Source organism: Astyanax mexicanus, chromosome 20 (assembly GCF_023375975.1).
Source record: "Astyanax mexicanus isolate ESR-SI-001 chromosome 20, AstMex3_surface, whole genome shotgun sequence".
NCBI lineage: Eukaryota > Metazoa > Chordata > Actinopteri > Characiformes > Acestrorhamphidae > Astyanax > Astyanax mexicanus.
In genome coordinates, this window is record NC_064427.1 from 13,832,490 (window position 1) to 13,854,562 (window position 22,073).

The 22,073-nt window shown below is 37.1% G+C and overlaps 1 protein-coding gene across 4 annotated transcripts in view; it reads right to left on the reverse strand.

Moving 5' to 3' along the window:
• Window positions 1-22,073, reverse strand: part of ints2 (integrator complex subunit 2) — a 70,786-nt gene that overhangs the window by 16,527 nt on the left and 32,186 nt on the right. For all 4 annotated transcript variants that reach the window (XM_049468483.1, XM_049468481.1, XM_049468482.1 and 1 more), the window contains exons 13-19: window positions 12,234-12,368; window positions 11,673-11,849; window positions 8,059-8,176; window positions 7,708-7,812; window positions 7,366-7,530; window positions 6,604-6,805; window positions 4,423-4,548 (exon numbers count right to left, since the gene is read on the reverse strand). In XM_049468483.1, the coding sequence (XP_049324440.1) occupies window positions 4,423-4,548; window positions 6,604-6,805; window positions 7,366-7,530; window positions 7,708-7,812; window positions 8,059-8,176; window positions 11,673-11,849; window positions 12,234-12,368 (1,028 nt within the window). The remainder of the gene's footprint in view (window positions 1-4,422; window positions 4,549-6,603; window positions 6,806-7,365; window positions 7,531-7,707; window positions 7,813-8,058; window positions 8,177-11,672; window positions 11,850-12,233; window positions 12,369-22,073) is intronic.

Here is a 22,073-nt window from a genome sequence, read left to right on the forward strand (position 1 = left end):
TTGCATGAAGGAGGTTGATCATCGTCATTAAGTTTTTCATAATTTGATAAACTTAACTGAGTCCTAACAAGAAGCCTACACCAGAAACTAATGCTTACAGCACAGAATTGTTTTCACCTGTGCTCTTAAAATGAAGATTATTATTAGGGTTCAAGCACGAAGGTGCGTAGAACCCTATTGTTTTTGCTCAGACGTTTCTTCTTCTTCTTCTTATTATTATTATTCTTTTTCTCCTGAAAAAGCATACCTATAGCCTAAACCGTAAGTCGTAGAGACATGAAGCTATGTAGGTATTTTTTTAAGAATATTCTGTTTATCCCTTTTGCATGTTCGAACATCAAACCAATCCACAAAAACATAGACACAGCTTCTTACTTTCCCGTACCTTCTATCCCAAAGCACAATTAAGCCTTTCCCTTCAGTTCCAAAAAAAAAAAAAATTACATTATTATTTACCTTTACACAAAAAGAAAATAATTAGACTAAATAATTAAAATAAGTTTCTACCATACACAATGGATGTATCCGGGTACTTTATAATCTTTAGTCAAGATACGTTTCTGGGCCAGTTTACCAAACAAACTACAAAATACAGAAATACATCAGGTTTTAATCCAATGAGATACTTGCAAACCTTCAAAATAAGCTATAAATGGGGACCAGGTATCATAAAATTTTGTTTTAGAACCCCTTATGGTGTACTTTATCTTTTCCAATTGAATATGGGCCATTACATCATTAATCCATTTATTATGTGTGGGTTAGGATGACCCTTTCCATTTTAAAAGAATTAAGCGTCTCGCTAAAAAGGGAAGAAAAGGCAATAACATAGTCCCTGTCTTTAGTAAAATATAGACTGTCAGATTGAGTACCAAATAAAGCCAAAAGGGGATGTGGATCAATCTGAACTCCATAGATGTTACTGTAAGACCTAAAGATGCTCCTCCAGAACTCGACACGACCAGAACATATGTGCTAGAGTGGCTGGCGTTAGCTTGCATCTGTTACATGCTGGGCTAATGTTAGGAATTTTTTTGCCAATTTATAATTAGTGAGGTGGAACCTATGGACTACCTTAAATTGTATCGCTCCATGTCTAGCACACAGCGAGGATGAGTGGATCTGGTTGAGGATGTCTTCCCATTCCACATCCGAGAATTCCATAGCTAAATCCTGCTGCCATGCGGTTCTAAAATATTCCAGCATTTGAGGATTCAGAGAGTTAATAATGCGGTATATACAGGAGATAACCCCACAACTAAGTGGGTCTAAACTCAGCAGTGTATCAATTGCTGATTATGGAGGTAAGTTAGGGAAGGAATTAAATATTTTCTGCGTGAAACTTCTTATCTGGAGATATCTAAAGAAGTGGGTTTTAGAGTTCGGTAAAAGATTGAAATATGTTACCTGAAAGTCCTTTAAGTGTCTGATTCCATTTTTATGCCACAGGACAAAAACTGAATCCGAACAGGATGGTGAAAACAAATGGTCTGACATAACTGGGTTCAAAACTGAAGCTGATTGTAACCCAAAGTGTTTCTGGAACTGGGACCAATTTTTTTTTAACTCTGAGTGATTACAGGATTAGGGGAAGGATAAGAGACTCTTGTAGTGGGTAGGGAAGAGCATATTAAAGGGCTTAGGGAGAACTGGCTGTAAGAGCTTTCTATTTGCGCACATAACGGTATTGAAGAAGAATCACGAGGCAACATCCAAAAAAACATCTTATGTATATTGCTTGCCCAATAGCAAAACATGAAATTTAGAAGTGCCATACCACCCAGCTGTCTTGGTCTTTGCAAAAGAGATTTCTTCGCCTGACGTCTCTTATTCTCCTACCAAAAAAGCAGCAATCAACTTATCCAAATTGGTAAAGAAACCTTTTCTAATAAAAACAGGTATATTGGAAAATAAATATAGAAACCGGGGAGGAACTGTCATTTTGATAAGGTTAATTTGCCCTGCTAAAGATAATGGCAGCATGGACCATCTACTACAGTCTTTCTTGGTGCGTTCATAAAGAGGGATAAAATTTGCTTCAAACAAAGCATTAAAGGAATGTACAACTGATATACCCAAATATTTAAATTATTCCTGTTTTAGTCTAAAAGGAATGAGAGATGTAGATAATCCATTATTCAATGGTTTTACAGGAAAATATTCACTTTTCTGCAAGTTAAGCTTGTAGCCAGAAAAGTTTCCAAAGGTCTCTAGAATCCAGAGAATATGAGGAACCGAGGATAGGGGGTTGGAGACATAGAGAAGGAGGTTGTCTGCGTGAAGCGAGACCTTGTGTTCTACACCTGCCCTGAAAATACCTTTAAATAAAGGACACTACTGCAGTGTTGTAGCCAAAGGCTCTATATCCAGAGTAAACAAAAGAGCAGAAGGGGGCACTTAGATTTTTTGCTAATTTGCATAATATGCAAAACATTTTTGCGCAAACCTGTCCTAGGTATTTTTTTACCAATCCTGACATGTTTGGTATCAAACTACTCATGAGAGCATGGGCTTCAATATCCATCAACAAAAAGTTTAAATTTGTGAACAATATGGCCACCATATGCAAATTAGTCCTTCCGGCTATATGCTCCATTCACTTCAACAGTTAAATCTGGAACAATTTTTCTCAGCAACCGTGCAGCATAGCAAGCAGAATCTATCATACAGCCTCTAAAGGATGTTCAAAGGGCAACTTCATTAATCAAAATGGCTGAACACCATCAGCCAATCAGCATTCAGCAGGCATTTTGGCAGGCTGTATGTTGCCCAATCAGGATGAAACTTTGGTGTTATGTTCAGGTGGAGACATTGTAGTGACCTGCAAAGTGGTGAAACAATCCGGCCACTGGGGGCACTGTTCCAAAAAAAAACTAGTATGCGTCATTCATACTGTAATATTTTGACATCTAACTGGATTTGCCATATTAAGTGCAGTGGCTCTGACAAATTTGTAAATACAACTATGTTGAAAAGTGCTTTGTTTATTCATAATTGCTAATTGTTATAAAATAGCTTTATTTAAACTAGTCTCTGGATATTTGGCCTATCGCCTCTATTTTGGTCTTGTTGCACACTGCAGAGACTGTAGGTCATTGGTCAATAAAAACAATTGTGAAAATGTCACTAACAATAATGTCCAGGCATCAAGCTATCCATGTGGCCTTGGAATTTCTAACCTAAATTGCTGTAACTCTGCAATCATCTCACAATGTTAAACACTGCTGTACAATATCACTGTGATGAAGCGCCATTTGGTTCAGAACTAGATTTAGAACAACTTTGTAATTACATGTCATGTAAAAAAAAAAGTACTCCTTTGTGTTAATATAAACTTGTTTGGTCAGAAACTTCAGCTTTTTTTGAAAAGGTCAATCTTATCTCCACTTTGTGAAAATTCTGGTTGAAGTCTCCTGATCAAAAACCATAACATGTAGCCACCTTTTGACTAGTTCTTACTCACTTAATGAATATTCTACAAAGTTCAATAGATTTGTAAGTGAATTTAGCACTGATCATGTTGAAATGCCTCTGCTCAACATTATTAACAGGTCAAAGACTTTTGATAATCTATAAATGAGACAGGATGTCTCCAATTATATTAGACCTTCTTACACATCACCATCCTATGCTCTAGTAGGCACCATTGTGCCAGTTGGTGCTTAAACCCGCTGATTGCCGCTTGCAGCTATATTTATTATTATTCTTGTTACCCTCGTTATTTATTATTTTTAAACTTCGCACCCATTTTTGAGGCATTTCCGATACTTGAAAACTCAGGCATTTTGGCACAAGGCCTCAAACTCCGCAAAAAACTTAAATTCCTTGGTCCATGGGCTTGGACGTGATTCAGGAGCTTCATAGCACCCCCAAACGTCGGCATTGGCCGAGATAAAGTTTGTCCAATACGCACCAATGTTGGTACGCTCATTGACCTCTTCATGCAGAACAAGAATCACTTGTTTTTAAATGGAGACACAACACTACACCAAATAGAAACATGAGCACGGTCAGAACACAGCTACTTGGAAATTCATGACTTTACAGAAACATAAAAGACATCATTACACACGTTGTCAGCATCGGAATGATTGACTTCGCCCAACAGGAGGTCGGCCATTTTGAAATATGTACATTTTAAACACATTTTTTGCAAACTTTGTCGAACTCCTCCAAGGGAAATTGTTGAATACTCTTGATATTTGTCAGCAATAAACTAACAACTACTAACATATCTGATGATCAACTGCGAAGATATCTTAAACATTAAAACAGGAAGTGAATACATCTTGGTGTTGGTAGGTGTTTGAGTAAGGTTTAATGTATGAAAACTCACAAAACTTTACCTGCTAGACTTACGCTGTCCTTTGATCTGAAACTGAAATTTCATATATATATTATGCAAAATGAAATGTGGCACACCTGAACACTCTCGAGTCACAGCGTAGCACAATGAGTGGGTCCACCAGAAGGTCATTCTGAGTGTAGAACTGCTGCCTGAGGAGCTTAAGACAGGGCCTCAAAGCATTCACCGTCATCACCCAAAGTCTGAGAAACAGTTTAAAAAATAATTTAAAAAGATAATAGATATGCATAATGTAATGATGCAATAAATAAAACCAATGTCCCTGGATGATACTGCGGACAATACAAATACATTGTGACTTAATTAATCTCACTTTGACGAGCCAACATTTATTCTGTACAGCAAGATAAATGCAAGATAAACGCTGCTTACCAAGTCTGATCATTGTCAACCTTGACAGCCTTTGTTTTAGCTTAAATACAGGGTTAGCAGTTTATGCTTTTTTGTAGGTGGGGTAAATTACATATTTTTAAACAAATACTGTACATACTCATAATGAATACTGATTAATATTACATTAATTGCAATCAAGTGTTTGTGGTAACTTGTGGCTTTATTTGCTGTAAGTCTTTCACAGCACTGTGGAGAAATTTTATTCCACTCTACTTCACACAATTGCTGGAATTCCATCACATTGGAGGGCTTTTGAGCATTAACTGCCTTTTTATAGTCATGGCACAGCTTCTTAACATAATTCAGCACTACCACCACCATATTTTACTATAGGTGTGATGTTCTGTTTTAAAATGCAGTGTTAGTTTTACACCAGATATAATGGGACACGAACCTTACAAAAAGTTCAACAAGATGTTTTCTGGAAAAATTAAGACAAGCTTTAAGACAAAAGACTGAATTTCTTTGGATCTCGGCATGATGTGTAGCTTTTAAGGAACTTTTGGTGGACTTCCCTTTGTCAGGCAGGTCCTATTTAAGTGATTTCTTGATTGAGAACAGGTGTGGCAGCAATCAGTTCTGAGTGTGGCTAAAGAAATTAAAATCAGGTTTGATAACCCACAATTTAGTTATATTTTACCTGAGGAGGCACACACTTTCACACAGGGCCATGTGAGTTTTATTTTTTTCTCCCTTAGTAATAAAAAACCTTAAAAAAAACTGCATTATGTGTGTACTTCTGTTGTTCTCAACTAATATGTACATTTGCTTGATGACCTAAAACATTTAAGAACGACAAACATGCAAAAAAAAAAAAAGAAAATTATGAAGGCAGAAACACTTTCACACCAATGTACATTGCTTTACACCACTGTATACACTTATATCCCTAAATGCTAGGCGTGGGACAATGTATCAGTAATGCAATATATTGCATTGTACATTATTTACATCCTGTAACAGGTTAAACATCCCTATACACTATTATATACAGTCCCTAACTCGTCACTGGTGAATATTATATTACGACATATATGCTATACGTTAAGTTTAATGTGTGCACAATTTAGTTTAATAGTTTTCCCAGTTACCATAAATCTGTCACACATACAAACACAGCGATTTAGGGCTCTCACTGAGTCTATGAACATGCACTCTGATGCATAGCTGATTATAAATGTCATCAAAAAACTTACTGAGCCACAGTATCCGTGGTCTGATGTTTCTAAATATACTTTCTGGGCACAGGTTAAGAACAGCCTGTAGCAGTATTTCAGAAATTGTCCTCAAGTGTTGCTGAACTTTCTCGCTCATAAAAATATGTTGCTCTGTGATAATAAAAATATAGCACTGCTTAAAAATTAGATGCAAATGTTAGCAGAATTTAAATATTTATCATATGTTGCTTTGTTTTTATTATATATCTTTTAAATAAAACGAAATGACCTTAGGGACCTTTATTATGAGCCCAAAATGATAAATAAGCCTTTATGGCTTATTTATCATTTTGGGCTCATAATAAAGGTCCCTAAGGTCATTTCGTTAACTGACGATGTTAAATGATTTCCAGGTTGAATTAAAAGACTTGTTTTTTATCACTACTGTTTACAGAGGCACAAGCAGTTTATTTCTCTATCTAAGATGCAAACAAACTAGTCATTAGTCAGATTTGAAGCACTTCATCCAAAATTCACAGCAAAACAAAACACCGAAATGTTAAGATTTTTAGCACCCTGTAAATAGCTTGCTGCTGAATTAAAGAGTTCTCTGTAGTCACCCAAACAAGGCTCTGGAATATAAGGTTTTAGATTTCCCCCCTACCCACATGCATCATTGACACAAACCTCCGAGGCATGACCGTATTAAGCACCATCCAGAGCTTGTTGACAGTCTGCAGGACCCTGCGGGAGACACCTTCCTCCAACAGCAAACTTATGCTGGCTGTTAAGGCTTCTGCATAGGGGATAAGATCACCTGCACTCAGAAGTGTCAAGTGCTCCAGGATCCGCATCAGCCTGTGGCCACTCTGTACCACATCTTGGAAGGCTGCGGAATACAAAAAAAACAAAATCTTTACTGAAAGAGAAGAACTTAACAGTGTTCCAGTTAGAGGAAGACTAATTAAAACTTATAATTAAGCACAAATATTAAAATAGTGCATCATTCTGGAGTCCTCGGTATGATCATATTAAATTCTAAATGCACTCCGAATCGATGTCATTAGACTGCAAGACCAAAACCTTTGGAGATTTATGCCTGTGTGTTAAGTGATTTCAAAGACAGCACATTTGCACAGTATACTGTATATTTACAAAATGTAAAGGATCTACTCACTTTTGTGAGATACTGTAGCTAACAACTATACGTATTTCTCACAGATTTTGTTGGATTCTTTCTTAAATATACCCAGTTTCTACGTTTTTGACAACTTATTGTATGGTATGTTTAACTGCAAGATATCTGCTATTTTTTTTAATTTTCATCTCATCATATTTTAGAGTTTTTCATGCAGTTATTACCCTTCTTTAGGCCTAATCTTGGTAAACCTGGTAAACAGCTTTCCTAGATATTACCAAAAAGTGAGAGTCAGTGCAAGATCTACTCACACTTGTGCAACTCTACTTTTGAGTACTTGCAGGCTGGTTCAGTCAGTAGCATCTTCCGCAGGAGTGGCAGTGTACCAGTAACTTCTTCTTCACAAATCCAATCCTCCACCATACAGAGATGAGGGTAGTTAGTGGCCAAGAGGCGCAACAAAGCAGAATGGAGCCCTTTGGAGGTAGGGGAAGTGTGATGATGACAATAAAAGATATATTTTACAAAAAATAAGTAAAAGTAATTATTTTAGGAAAAGTAGGACGTAATCAGCATGTACACATATAGTTTATGACTGCAAAACAACTATTGCAATATGACTATGTAGTTACTCAAATTCTTAGCTTTTTTACCCCCCAATTCCTGCTGCAAACCCTGGGCCTGGTGGATCAGGTATTTGATGGGTATTTGGTCCATAAGGATAGCAGAATAGGACTTTGGTTTCTTCTGCATTAGGGCTGAAAGGGAGAGTGAATTAAAGGTGATCACTTATTCAGACCTACACTTTACCTGTGCAGCATGTAAAAATATGATTTTTCATGATTGAAGTATATTGATATAACCAAAGGAAGGTAGGAAGGGTGTTTAAAGAAGGAGAAACAGTACAACTAAATTACCATGGAATTCAAATGAATACCACCAAAAATAAAAAGAAGCATTCTAATAAAGAGTCAAGTTTTTCTTTATTCTGTGCATTTACTGACCAAGTGCCTTGGTGTTGGCCAGTAGAGCTTCCTCATATGATAGAATATAGTAAAGAATCAACAGCTGCGTGGTGATACTATACTGAGAATGCACTTTTCCGTCATCTGTCAGAGGGAGCTAAAAAGAGAGCAAGCGAGATCGATCAGTGCCAGACATTCTAGGTCATCAATACAGCATATGTAACACATAGTGGTGCTTAAACGTTTATGATCCCTTTAGAAATGTTCTATTTTCCAAAAACATCATCAGATTTTCTTTAAGTCCTAAAAGTCCAGTCTTGTTTCATGAGACTGATTGTGTACAAATGGAGGAAATTTAAGATTATAGTTATCCTCCTCAGGAGTGGTCAACCAACAATGATCACTTCAAGAGTAAGGTGTGTAATGGTCTGCGAGGTCTCAAAGGACCCCAAGGTAAGTTCAAAGCAACTGAAGGCTTCTCTCACATTGGCTAATATTAAATGTTCATTAATCTATCATCAAGACAACACTAAACAACAAATGGTATGCAAAACAGGGTTACAAGAGGAAAGCAACTGCTCCGCAAAAATAACATTTCTGCTTGTCTGCAGTTTGCTAAAGATCACATGGAAGAGCCAAAAGGCTATCAATATATTTTCATACGCAATATTAGATAAAGATTATGCTGCATTTTAATGAACCACCCTCCTCCAACGCATCACCATGCAGAAAAATCTATTTTTTTTTTTTTTTAAACATAACAGCTCAAGTACTTTAAGATGGTTGGGAATCAGAGTGTCAGATCAGCAGAAGAAATAAGGTATTCTGTAAAGTGGGGTTCACTTCTATGGGGGCTATTCTGCCCTCGCAGTTGCGTGTGTGAGCAAAGCTAGACAGATAGCTAACAGGAACTTCAAGAAAAATCAAAGCTTCGTAAAAGGAGTGGCTTTACTGATGAATTCAGGTTTATTCACATCCTTTGTTGTTTTTTGATTCTTTCCTTTGGTTCATACTTTTCTTGTAAAACTGCAAATAAATACAATGAAAACAACAATAAACATTTTAAATAATCTCTGAGTATGAACTGCCTTAATACATGTAAATAGTAACAACACTTAGAAGTAAACCAAAGCTAACATAGCTAACATAACAATGTAGTGAAGCCTGCACTAGCTAGCCAAAGCCTAGATACAGTGTGGATTAAACTCGAAAAATACAAAGCATCCTTCACTAAGAAATACAAATTGTTGTTTTATGCCTCTCAAAGGTGCTATCATAACTTAAAACTTAAGATGTTTTAACTTACAGGCATATATTTTCACAGGCTCAAGCTGAAAAGGGGAGAAAGTGGGAGTCCATGCACACTGCAGCTCTCCTGAAGCTTAACTGAAAAGAAAATGGAGGATAACCTCCCTAAAACAAATAATTCCCTGCAGTACCTTAAAACCCCATGAGGGGGTGCTATTTATCTTGGATAAATTATCCTGAATGGGTAAACAGAATAGGGGCCGCAGTCCGAGTCCGGACCCAAACTAGTAAACTATTAGGAACTAGTTAATTTCAACAGGCTTTACAGTCCGGGCTTTGTGGTGCAGGATACCAATTGCACATGTTCTACATAAAGTGTGACAGTGTGCTCTCTAAACACACACATCGACAGCGGAACCCAATTTTTTAGCAAAACAGACAGTTTAACCCCAACAAGTCTCCTGTCCTGAGACCAAAGCCCTAAAAAACAGCTGCAGCTTGAAGCATCACCACTGAAATAAACACAGATCTTAAGAGCAGACACGCCCGCTTTAACCTGAACTGACCAATCAGCTCCTTCACACGGCTATGAGAAAAGACCTGACACAATTTCAGTCCTGACAAAAAACTTAAACTGAACTTTTTATTTACTTATTTTTTCCAAAAGCACACTGTATTTTATGTATTCCATGTTTTAAGACTATTTTGAGTGAGAAAAAACATGCTATTTAAAGAATGTTATTTATAAATTAGTGTAATTTGAATTGGCTTTCAGTTGACAATATAAAAATGTTGCTAGAATTACTAGGCTACTTTAATATACAGAACATGGCAGTGTATGATAAAAGTGCCCATATAAAATTTAGTACAAGTAGCTTTGTCTCAAAAGTGTATTTTTATTATTATTTTATGAGATAAATACTAAGATACATGGCCAGGATGTTAATCAACACAGATTGAGTTAGTGGCTAATGCTAATTCTGCTCCAGCCTTCATACTGGAGAACTAAACTGAAACTCCTGTAAGACGCTGGTCTTTAGCAGAGTGGCTTTACTGCTCCTTACAACATGACTGGTAAAATTCACACATAAGGTGCACCAGATTACAAGGCTTGCCATCATGGATGGAACCATTAAGTCAGAATTATATCTGAGAATTTTAAAGGAAAATGTCTAAAGTAAATCTCAAGATAAAGATTTATTTTATTATTTGCGAATTCTGAGGCAGGGCATTAAACCTTATACATTAAGGCCATAATAAACGTGCCCCTTTTTGTATATTGATGCCCACATATTTTATACACCCCATTTTCCCCTTAAACCATAGAAGACTGAAGTGAGGTCACCTTCTCTAATGAGTCCAGTTTTCAGCTTTGCCCAATAGCTGGTCGTCTAATGGTTAGAGCCCTGGAGAGGCGTACAACCCACAGTGTCTTGCATCCACTGTATAATTTGGTGGAGGATTGGTGATCTGGGGTTGCTTTAATAAGGCTGGAATTCAGCAGGTTCATCTTTACAAAGGACGTATGAATCAAGACACTTATCAGGTTATGCTGAACATACACTTGCTTCCTTCTGCTCTGGCAATGACCCCCAACTCGAAGAAGTGTTTTTCCCAGCAGGACAAAGCCTGGACATCTCCAGCCCTGAACCCCACTAAAAACCTCTGGAATATAATTAAGAGGAAAATGTAGTCTCAAGTCAACAAACAAAGCTGAACTGCTCACATTTTTGGGACAGGAATGCCATAAGGTCACGCAAAAGCAGTGTGAAAGACTGGTGAAAAGCATTCCAAGACGCATAAAAGCTGTGACTAAAAATCTGGGTTATTTTACCAATTATTGATTTCTGAAGTCTTTCTGAGTTAAAACATTAGTATTGATGTTTCTAAATGAATATCAACTTGTTTCCTTTGCATTGTTAGAGGTCTGAAAAGACTGCAACTCTTTTGTTATTTTGACCATTTCCCATTTTCTGCAACAAAATGCTAAATATTTGCTTAGAATTTCTGAGACATGTCAATAGTTTATAGAATAACAGAACAATGTTTATTTTACTCAAACATACCTATAAAGAGAAAAATCAAAGAACCTGATAATTTTGCTATTTTTTCCAGAGCTGTATATGCAGAAATTATAAGGGGTTCACAAACTTTCAAGCACCACCGTATAACATTTCAGCTGCCACCATTATGGCAACAGACTAAACATGCATTTAATTAAGATCCTCAAACACACAGTGGCTATGTAACATTTAAGTTAAGAATTACTGCTCAACTCTATTAATATCAAGCATAGAGTCTTCTGAACTGTAAAACCTTCTAACCTGCTAATTGAGAACCAAGCTGTCAAAAATTCAGTTTGGTCCCTCTATATAAGAAAAAATAGCCAAAATAGCAACACATACCCCAAGCCGGCCCTGAAATACACTGAGAATTTCCTGCTCTGTGATTGGCTGGTTTGTGGCCTCAGGATTGGCCTTTGAGGCAGGAGTAAGGATGGAATTGATATAAACATCAATGAGAGGGAGCAGCTGAGTGTGAAGAGGTGTAGATGTCTCACACAGCTGCCTGAAGATCCAATCCTGGAGGGACAGAGGGAAAGATTACATCATAGAATGAAAGCAAGAATAACTTAGAAACCAAGGAATTCTTCCACTGAAAGTCAGCTACTCAATACCTTTACTATTCTTTATTGGTTGCAACATTACAATCAGAGATTTTATATTGTTACATTGGATATGGAAATTGTTGTGAAAAACACTTGAGACTGTTAGCAAGGCAACAAAAAGTTCTTTAAAGTGGTATCTTGCCCTAGGTTGAGTGCAGGGGGTTGTGGAGTGAAGCAGATAATTGAGCTCACTAGAACTACAGGCCATTCAAATAAGATACATAATATAATATGACACTTAAACCTGACACAGTGAAACAATAAGCCTGGCAATATGGGTGTTAGACCTTCTATTTACCTTTATTGAGACTTTGTGCTTGGTAAAGGCTCTGCTTTTAAGGAGCTGGTAAATGCAGTGGATGGGAAGGAAGCCTGCAATATTGGCACTTAAGTTGTTAGTGACCGCTACTCTCACAGCATGGGCAGTTACCACCTAAAACACAAGAAAGGTGTTTCATTAATTCAGTTATAAAAGACAGAAATTAGACCACATTATAATATATATTTGTATGGAAGTACATTTGCAAAAGTTTACAGTCAGTATTCTTATTGTACATATACCATAAACAACCATTTATAGGGTGTCAATGTCCGGGCTGTATGCCACAACTTTTTTCACACACTTTGTGAAGTGTGAAGCAATGTCAAAAAATACACCATCAGCAATGAGTTTTGAAAGACACGACTGATGCGTAATGAAGACAGCACAAGCTTAAACGAGAATTTGTCTGGACACAAAAGTGACACAAAGTACGCCAGCGCACTCTTGACCTCAAAAATCAAGACGCAATATTACAATAATAAAGTTGGGTGCCCCAGATATTTTTTATAATTTTTCTTGGTTGTACAGTTTAGCAATTTCAGTTAAATATATACCATACAGCAGACGAACACAGAGAAGTAAAATTAATAGGATTTATAGAAAGTGTTTGTTAAACAAAATTTCATGCCCACTCTTCAGAGAAGATGCAAAAAAGGAAAAAAACTTGCACATGAGGGTCAAGGGTCAATGAGCTTACAAAACACATTTTATTTTCCAATAATAAGTGCTAAAATTATTCAAATCAATAAAACAACAAGGGCGCCCAAATGTATGCACCTGCCTAATTTTGCACACTTTCTGTAAATCCTATAAACTTCATTTCACTTCTCAAATATCACTGTGTTCGTCTGCTATTTGATATATTTAACTGAAATTTCTGATCCAAACAACAAATGATATATAAAGGAAAATTATCTGCTGTGCCCAAACTTTTTCATACCACTGTATGAGATTAATTAATAATTACCCATATGTGATTTCTCATGAAATGTGCAGTTTAAGAGTTTTCTGGCATTCCCGCAATGTCAAATATGCGTTGAATCCTAGGTGGCGCTACAGAGCCGATGAAATACGTATATATAAAATTTAAATTTCAGATCAAAGGACAGCGTAACTAAATCAGGCCTGTAAAATTTTGTGAGTTTTCATTCATTGAAACCTCCTCAAACAAATACCAACACCAAGATGTATTCACTTCCTGTTTTCATGGAGCATCTTAAGTACTTCAACTGTCCGCCATTTGTCCTCGTTTAAGATGTCGACTATTCCTTCGCAACTTAGCATCAGGTGTGTTATTGCTGACAAATATCAAGAGTATTCAACAAATTCCCTAGGAGGAGTTCAACAAAGTATGCAAAAAATGTGTGTAAAATGCACATATTTCAAAATGGCCGACTTCCTGTTGGGCGGAGTAAATCATACCAATGGTGACAATGTGTGTAAAGATGTCTATTATGTTTCTGTAAAGTTTCAAGAATTTTCAAGCAGCCGTGTTCTGACCATGCTAATGTTTCTATTTGGTTTAGTATTGCGTCTCCATTAAATTAATTGCCCGCCATTACATCATCGTTTAAGCTATCAACTATTCCTTGCAATTCATCACCACGTACGCCTGTCCAGCCCCAATTAAGATATAATCTGACGAAGACTCTAGGAGGAGTTAGAATGAGTTTGTGAAAAATGTGTAAAAATTCTACAAATTCCAATATGGCCGACTTCCTGTTTGGGCGGAGCTAGTACATGCCAATAGGTAATATGTAAAGGATCATAGAATCTATGCCTCTACCAAAAATCAAGAATATTGGAGTATTTTTTTAAAAGGCTACAGCTAATTTATTATCTGAAACAAATAAGGGCGCTGTAGAGTCATCTAGCTACACACGACAAAAATGACAAAATAATTAAAAATCATTTTGAGTCCTTATTGAATCTGCCAATTTTCAAGAGGCTGTGAGCTTTCCATAAATGTCAAATGAAATAGGTGGTGCTAGAGAGCTGATGAAACACGAAGGTACAAAATTTCAATTGAAGATCAAAGTACAGCCTAAGTCAAGTAGGCCTATAAAGTTTGATGAGTTTTTGAACATTCATCCCGGCCACTGCCGACGTTTGAGGGCTATGGAGCTCCTCAACCATGCCCAAGTCCATGCTCTATGGAACTTTAAAAATTTTGCCGAGATTGAGGCCTGTGCCAAAATGTGTGTATTTTTTGTCTATCGGAAATGCCTCAAAAATGGGGCATAATAATAATAATAATAATAATAATAATAATAATAATAAACGGACCAAAAACAATAGGGCTTTGTAACGGTGCAAGATTCGACTGTGCCTTCGGTGCTCGGACCCTAATTACTTGGGCTGCCAGCAATTGGAGAGAAAGGAAAGATCAGTTACAGGGCCACTGTGATTTCCATCTACATTTATAACCTGCTGCTTATTAATGCTCTAGTGCCTAGCCTTCGGCACCCACACTGCAAGATGTCTCCTAGGTCTGCAGTGCTTTGCAGATGTATTCCGCTGCTGCCTGTTAAGCTTTCATTCTCTTTGTAACTGTTTTTTTTTTATTATTACATTTAACAATACCATTTTCACTGTCCCATAAATTTATATTAGGCCTACAAATTAATTCTATGAAAGGATAACTGTTCTTAGTACAATATCATGATATTAGATGATATTAGAAACCGGTGAAAGTTGGACCCATATGTGATTTCTCACGAAATGTGCAGAATTTATATTAGTATTTGTAGGCCTTATATTAATTCTAATATAAAGTAGGCCTTACAAATTAATTCTATAAAAGATAACTGTTTTTAGTACAATATCATGATATTAATGACCTACATGTTACAATTACATTTGTTTACCCTGTAAACCAACATGCTCTACTGCCACAGGAGGCATCTTGTGGTGGGCGTGCCAAAGCGCAATATAAGCTAGGCTACCTGTAGTGACGCCTGCACAGCTAAATCTGGACACTGTATTATCTAACTAACAATAGAGCATCAATAAGCAGCAGGTTATAAATGTAGATAACTAATTATGATCACAGCAGCCCTGTTAACAGATCAAGAGCAGAAAATGCTCCTTTCCCTCCGAGCTTCTTAAATTGGCAGCACAAATAATTAATCTACTTTTCCCTTTATATATTACTACTTTACTCTTGTGAGTTTGCCTGGTACGCTGATTTGCTATATTTTTATTTTTTTTAATCAGCCATGTCGCAGCACTGTTGTGGTACATAATTTGTGTATTCAGCCTCTTTGATAAAAAAAAGTGTGGCTTATATGCAGGTGCGATCTGTATATGTACAATTTTTTTAATTAGTGGGTGCAGCTTACATTCAGAAGCGCTCAATAGCCCGGAAACTACGGTATTCAGTTTACAATAAGTGTGCCCTGATCCAATCCAGTAACATGGTATTGGGTTAATCCAAGGGTTTTTTTTTTTTTGTTTTTTTTTAAAGCAGGGGTGCTTAATCTGGGGGTCAAGACATACACTCAATGGACACTTTATTAGGTACACCTTGCTAGTACCTGGTTGGACCCTTTTTGCCTTCAGAACTGCCTTAATGCTTCATGGCATAAATGTAACAAGATTCTGGAAACATTCATCAGAGTCTGGTCCATATTGACATAACAGCATCCCGCAGTTGCTGCAGATTTGGCGGCTGATGAGGCCATTCGAGTACAGTGAACTAACTGTCATGGTTATATAAAAAAAAAAAAACTGTCCGAGATGATGCCCCTCACTGGATATTTTCTTTTTTTGACCATTCTCTGTAAACCCTAGAAATGGTTGTGTGTGAAAATCCCAAACGTTTAGCAGTTTCCAAAATACCATACCAAGTACGCCACACTCAAAGTCACTTAAAGCACCTTTCTTCCGCATTCTGATGCTCGGTTTGAACTGCAGCAGGTCATCTAGGCTATGTCTACATGCATTGTGTTGCTGCCATGTGATTGGCTGATTCGACATTTGATTAATGAGCAGTTAGGCAGGTGTACCTAATAAAGTGGCCAGTGAGTGTAGTCCTGATGTAGGCGCTTGGAGGAAAGCGCAACAACTCAGTTCTGATACATTAGCTCACAGACACCTTGTGCTGAGCGACATCACGCTTTGGAGTGATTAAGGGAAAGAGTGCCATCTATCCACCCAGAGAGAACATGGCCAATCACACTCTCAGGGTTTCTGCAGCTGATGGCAAGCTAAATGAACAGGATTCAAACCAGTGATCTCCCGAACATATTAGCAGCACTTTAGACCGCTGGACAACTCGGCACCCCTCAGTTTTTCCCCATAGGAATCCATTCAAAAGTGCCCAGAATTGGGGGCACTGGTAAGCAGGCAATCGAGTAGGATGTGCGGAAAATGACTCCAGTCTAGAGTCTCTTCATTTTGTATGTTATTTCGCTTTTTTTCTTTATATGTACCAAATATTTAAGCTCTAATATGTGACAGGACATTGTGAAGTTGGCCATATACTGTGGCGTGAAAAAGTATTTGCACCCCAACAAGATTTCTTTTGTTTTTGCTTTTTGTCATACATATATTTTTCTGATTATCAAACATTGATATCAGACAAATATAACTTGAGTTAATATAAAAATACCTTTTTAGATGATAATTTTATTTATTAAAAGAAAAGAATTTGCCCCCATTACCTAATAACTTGTTTGTGCCACCCTTGGCACCAACAACTGCAATTAAAGCTTTAACAACATGGCAATGATTCTTTCACATCCCTGTGGAGAAATTTATCCCACTTTTCTTTACAGAATTGGTTTAATTCAGCCACACTGGAGGGATTTCCAGCATGAACAGCCTGTTTAAGATCTTGCCACAGCATCAGACTTTGACTACGCCAATCCATAACCTTAATTTTGTTTTGTTTTTTTAAGCCATTTACAGATGGACTTATTTGTGTGCTTTGGATCATTGTGCTGCTGCAAAACCCAAGTACATCTGAGCTCGAGGTCACAAACAGATGGCCAGACATTCCCCTTCAGGATTGTCTGGTAAACAGCAGAATTCCTGGTTCAATTTATGACAGCAAGTTGTTTAGGCCCTGAAGCAGCAAAGCAGCCCCAGACCATCACACCACAACAGTGTTTTATGCTCAGTCTTTTTCTGAAATTATGTGTTCGTTTTATTGCAGATATAACGGGACACACACCTTCCATAAAGTTCCACTTGTGTCACGTCAGTCCAAAAAATATTTAACCAAAATCCTGGGGATTATCAAAAAATGTTTGGGCAAATGTGAGATGGGCCATTGTGTTCCTTTTGATCAGCAGTGTTTTTGCCTTAAGACTTTCCCATGGAGACCATTTTCGACCAGTCTCTTTCTTATTATTAAATCACTACCACTGACCTTAAAGTTACATTCAGTATGAAAATAAGAGCGAGCTGTTGTCTGCCCTGTCCACCCCTCCCCAGACACAAAGCTAACTCGGGTTGCCAAGTTTGGCAGACTGAATCTACACAACCACTTGTTCAGTAACTTTTACCATGGCAAGTCATATTAAAAACCGGCTCATGTAAACTTTATCCATAGTATCATTATTAACGAAAACAAACAAAATAACACAAACTCAGTGGGTAAACGTCTTGGCCCTCCACGCCTTCTCAGAGGGCCTAAAAAATTCTACTTATGGTTGGCATTCAGCATCTAAACAATTACAAAAATAAAAGATAATTATTCAAACGTGTCTATTCAATTTGTGTTGGGACGTGAGGGGATGAAAAGTAAAACTGTTGTCTCCTCCTCCCCCCTGTCTCCCCCCTCACCCTGTGATGCCTCTGCTGAAGGTTAGTGGGCCTGCTGTTAATTTACAGAGGGCCAGGGAGGTGTAATTCAGCCCGATTCCAGTGTCAAATGACAGTAAAATTGACCAATAATATCTTCCCAGTAAGTGGGTGGGCTTCCCCTATTACTTGTGATGCCCCAACATAAGGAGGATGAAGATTAGCACACGCCTCCTCCGACACATGTGAAGTCAGACTCCGCCTCTTTTTTTTTTCCCGAGTAGCATCACAGTGCTAACACTCTAACACGACTTTGTTATGATACATTAGTTCACAGATGCAGTGTTGTGCTGATTCACATCACCCTAGGAGGGATGAGGGGAAAGAGCACCATCTACGGTACCCACTCTCTCATGGCTCCAGCAGCTGATGGCAAGCTGCATGACTGGGATTTGAACTGGCAATCTCCTGATAATTATGGCAGCGCTTAGCCTGCCGGACAACTCGAAGCCCTGATTTAAACCAGATTCAATTAAAATATCAAAAGATTTGTCATGAACACCAATGTTTCATGAAGTTTTTTTTTTAGTTTGTTTTTGTTTACAAAAATCTCATCACACTGTAATATGTGTAAAACATAAGTGTTATGATTTGTTGTAAGTGCAGCAAATATTATGGCTTTATTAAGGACATTTAATTCTAGAATTGAATAAACCAGGTTTGAGGGTGCATTGTGTCAGTACATAAACTATGTTGGAGAAAGCTTTTTAAAAGTTACTAAATGTTCTAAATGTTTGCAATTGTTTTTTGCTTGTTTCTAGTTGCACTTTACCACTAACGGGAAATTTAAGTAAAAACAATATAAATAAGAACTAGTTTTAACCATTTCTTTAATATCTGTAGTTTAATTTTTTGTTTTTAAAATCGAATAAAACATTTTTGGGGGGCCATATTGCCCAGCTCTACACCTCCCTATAACTAATTTGTGCATCATCTGAGGAAAAACCTGGTGAATTTTAAGATGCCTCTAACAATGGTTAATTTGCCCTTGAATCATTACATCATATTTCTGAGTGCTCTCGATAGCAAGTAATAGTTGACCCTGATTTTTTGGCTAGCATCACATCTCAAGTCTAATTGCTGCGGGATTAGAATTATGGCGAGCGGTTTTTACTCTGCTTGACAGTGGCATCTGGTAAATTAGATTAACAGTTGTAAAGAAACACATAAAAGTTAAAAGACATGCTTGATTTTTGTTTTGCATTTTTATAATTATATTTTACAAAGTTTAAACATTATCTGTAATTTTGACTCAAAATGACTCAAATTGTATTAAAATATTTTCCAAAGAAATACTAAAATATAGTATTGTGTGTGTACATGTCATCAATTAAATATAAAAGTGACAATCTAGCCCATATATCTATCATGGAAAACACTCTGCAATGGTCACACCATATGATATTTGGTCGCACCACATGATGTTTTTAAGTTCAGTCAGAATTTACAGGCAGAGAATTGGCCACTTTAACAAAATTAGCTAACTTCCCACAAATTGTCACTATGAAATTTATAATCAAAATATATATTTGTAGAAATAACTTAATATTCATTATTTTTTTGAGGTCATACCACATGATATCCAAATGTGGCAACTACATACCAGCCGTTAAAAAGGTTATTTTTCATCAAATTTGAGAGAGAGTTACAAACATGCTTGCAGCTTCCACAGGTCCCTGGCAAACTGGTAAATGATGCAACTTCCTGTATTTAAATTGGTTTTTACCTAAAGGTCCCAAAGTAGTAGTTTCTTGATGGTCGCCTGACATAATATTCTATAAAATGGAGATTATGGGACAAATTTTGCTTGTATATTACGATGGAAATAAAATTACAAATGTTTTGCAATTTTGTACAGGACTAAAAAACACTTTGAAAATCATGCTTAAAAGGGCAAAAAAATAAAATATATAGGTTAGGAGTAATTTTAAAGAAGTTTCCAAAACAGTAGTCATGCTGGGACGGTCGCACCACATGATATTTTGACACTTTAAATAACCAAAACTTTCTGATGAACAAATTATTTTAATAAGTTAAAGTAAGTACAAATGTGAGAGAGAGACTACATATCTATGACAACTTTTTATGCATTTAAACCTTTTTGTAATTGGAAAAAATATGGTTGTACACAAAATTTAGGCGTCACGTCATTGACCCTTATACAGCTGAACTAGGTTGCCGTCACTACAACGTGTTAGCTTGTTATGCTAATTGGCTAGCGTTAGCCAGCAAACTGTGGTGGTGCACAGTGCTACGCAGCATCTCTAGCAGTATGGCAGTATGTGAAAAATGCATACCAGTTCTACTACTCATTGGTGTAGGAACCGGGGGGGATGTGAAACAGGTGTATTTGTCCCCCCCAAAAATGATATCGTTTCGCTCAGCTCAGCAGTACTATTAATAAGGAGACAGCCCGGCCCAATCAGGGAGCCGGTTCAGGAATTAGGTTCCACCTCTCAGGAGAAACAGCCAATCTGGATATCTGGATATATGGCGATTTTTTTTTTCTAAAAGAAAGGTAATGGTATCTAATCACGTAAACTGTGATGATATGTTTCTGATAGCTGGTTAAAAATACACGTCTCTGAATCAGCCCACAGTTTAAACCCACTGTGATTAATAAACTGCAGCTGTGTTAATGAGTTAGCTTAACTTTGGATTTACCTAGATTGGGAGTCAAAGTTAAAGAAAAAAAAACGATATATGTAATGTTCAACTTGCCCTGTACCTCATCAGCTAATCACTATTTCATTTTCAAACTGTTTATTTAATTTTAATTTAATTTAGGATTACAGGACTTACTGTGAGCTATAATGAACGACAATTCATTTAGCTAACTAGTCAGCTAGAAGCTGGATGTAGGGGATAGAGAGAATTTAGTACAACACTGAGCAATGTAAGTAGTTTAAAGCAGTTTCTTAATCCTTAATCAGATCCAACTGAGCAGCTAAAAAACAATCATTTATTGAGTTTACCTGTTAAAATCTCTTAGCCCCCTATGGATCCTAAATTAATCATTGTGTATATCCAGCAGTTTATTACACACATCATACCACCACTTACTTTATTAAGTGCCTTCAAACAGAGAAAGCTGTAGAATATGCAGAACAGTGGGAGTATGCAGTAGAATATTTAAGAACAGGGTTAAGAAACACTGATCTAACCTGACTCCTGTTCATATGTAGTTAACAGTAAGACCACATGTCCTGACGTTTATATTAACTTCTGCCAAAAATCTCTATGAAACATAGTTACATTCTCTCAGTAGAAAAAAATTAAAAGCGCAAGACCCTAATTTATTTTTAAACGAGAGAAAATGTAAATATACAACAGAATTGGCATACAATACATAACAATAACAACAATAATAATAATAATAATAATAATAAGAATAATAATAATAAAAATATATAGCCGCAAGCAGCGATTTACGGGGTCCGAGCATTACAGGCAAAGAGGCCCCTGGAGGCCAGTTAGGCTTAAAACATGTTGCTGGTTGACCGGCATCACCAAACTGGATGAGGATGACCAGCATGACCATAAAGACCAAGCTAGATTACCAGCATGACTAATCTGGATGACCAGCATGACCAGAATGACAAAGCTGGTTGGTCAGTATGATCAGCATGAACAAACTTGTTGACCATATTGACCAAGCTGAAAGACCATAATGACCAAACTGGATGACCAGCATGGCAAAGGTGGTTGGCCATTATGACCAATCTGGATGACCACCATTACTATGATGACAAAGCTGAATGACCAGCAGGACCATAATGACCAATCTGAATGACCAGCATGACCAAGCTGGATGGCCAGCATAACCAAGGTGGGTGACCAGTGTGACCATGAAGACCATAATGACAATGCTAGATGAGTGGTGTGAGTAAACTAGTTGAAAAGCATTGATAAATTGAGCTGTTGTGTTCATCAGGTTGTATGTGGTGTCTTGCTGCACTCTAGTGGGCATTTGGTAAAACAACTCCAGCTCTTAAATTGAAAAATACA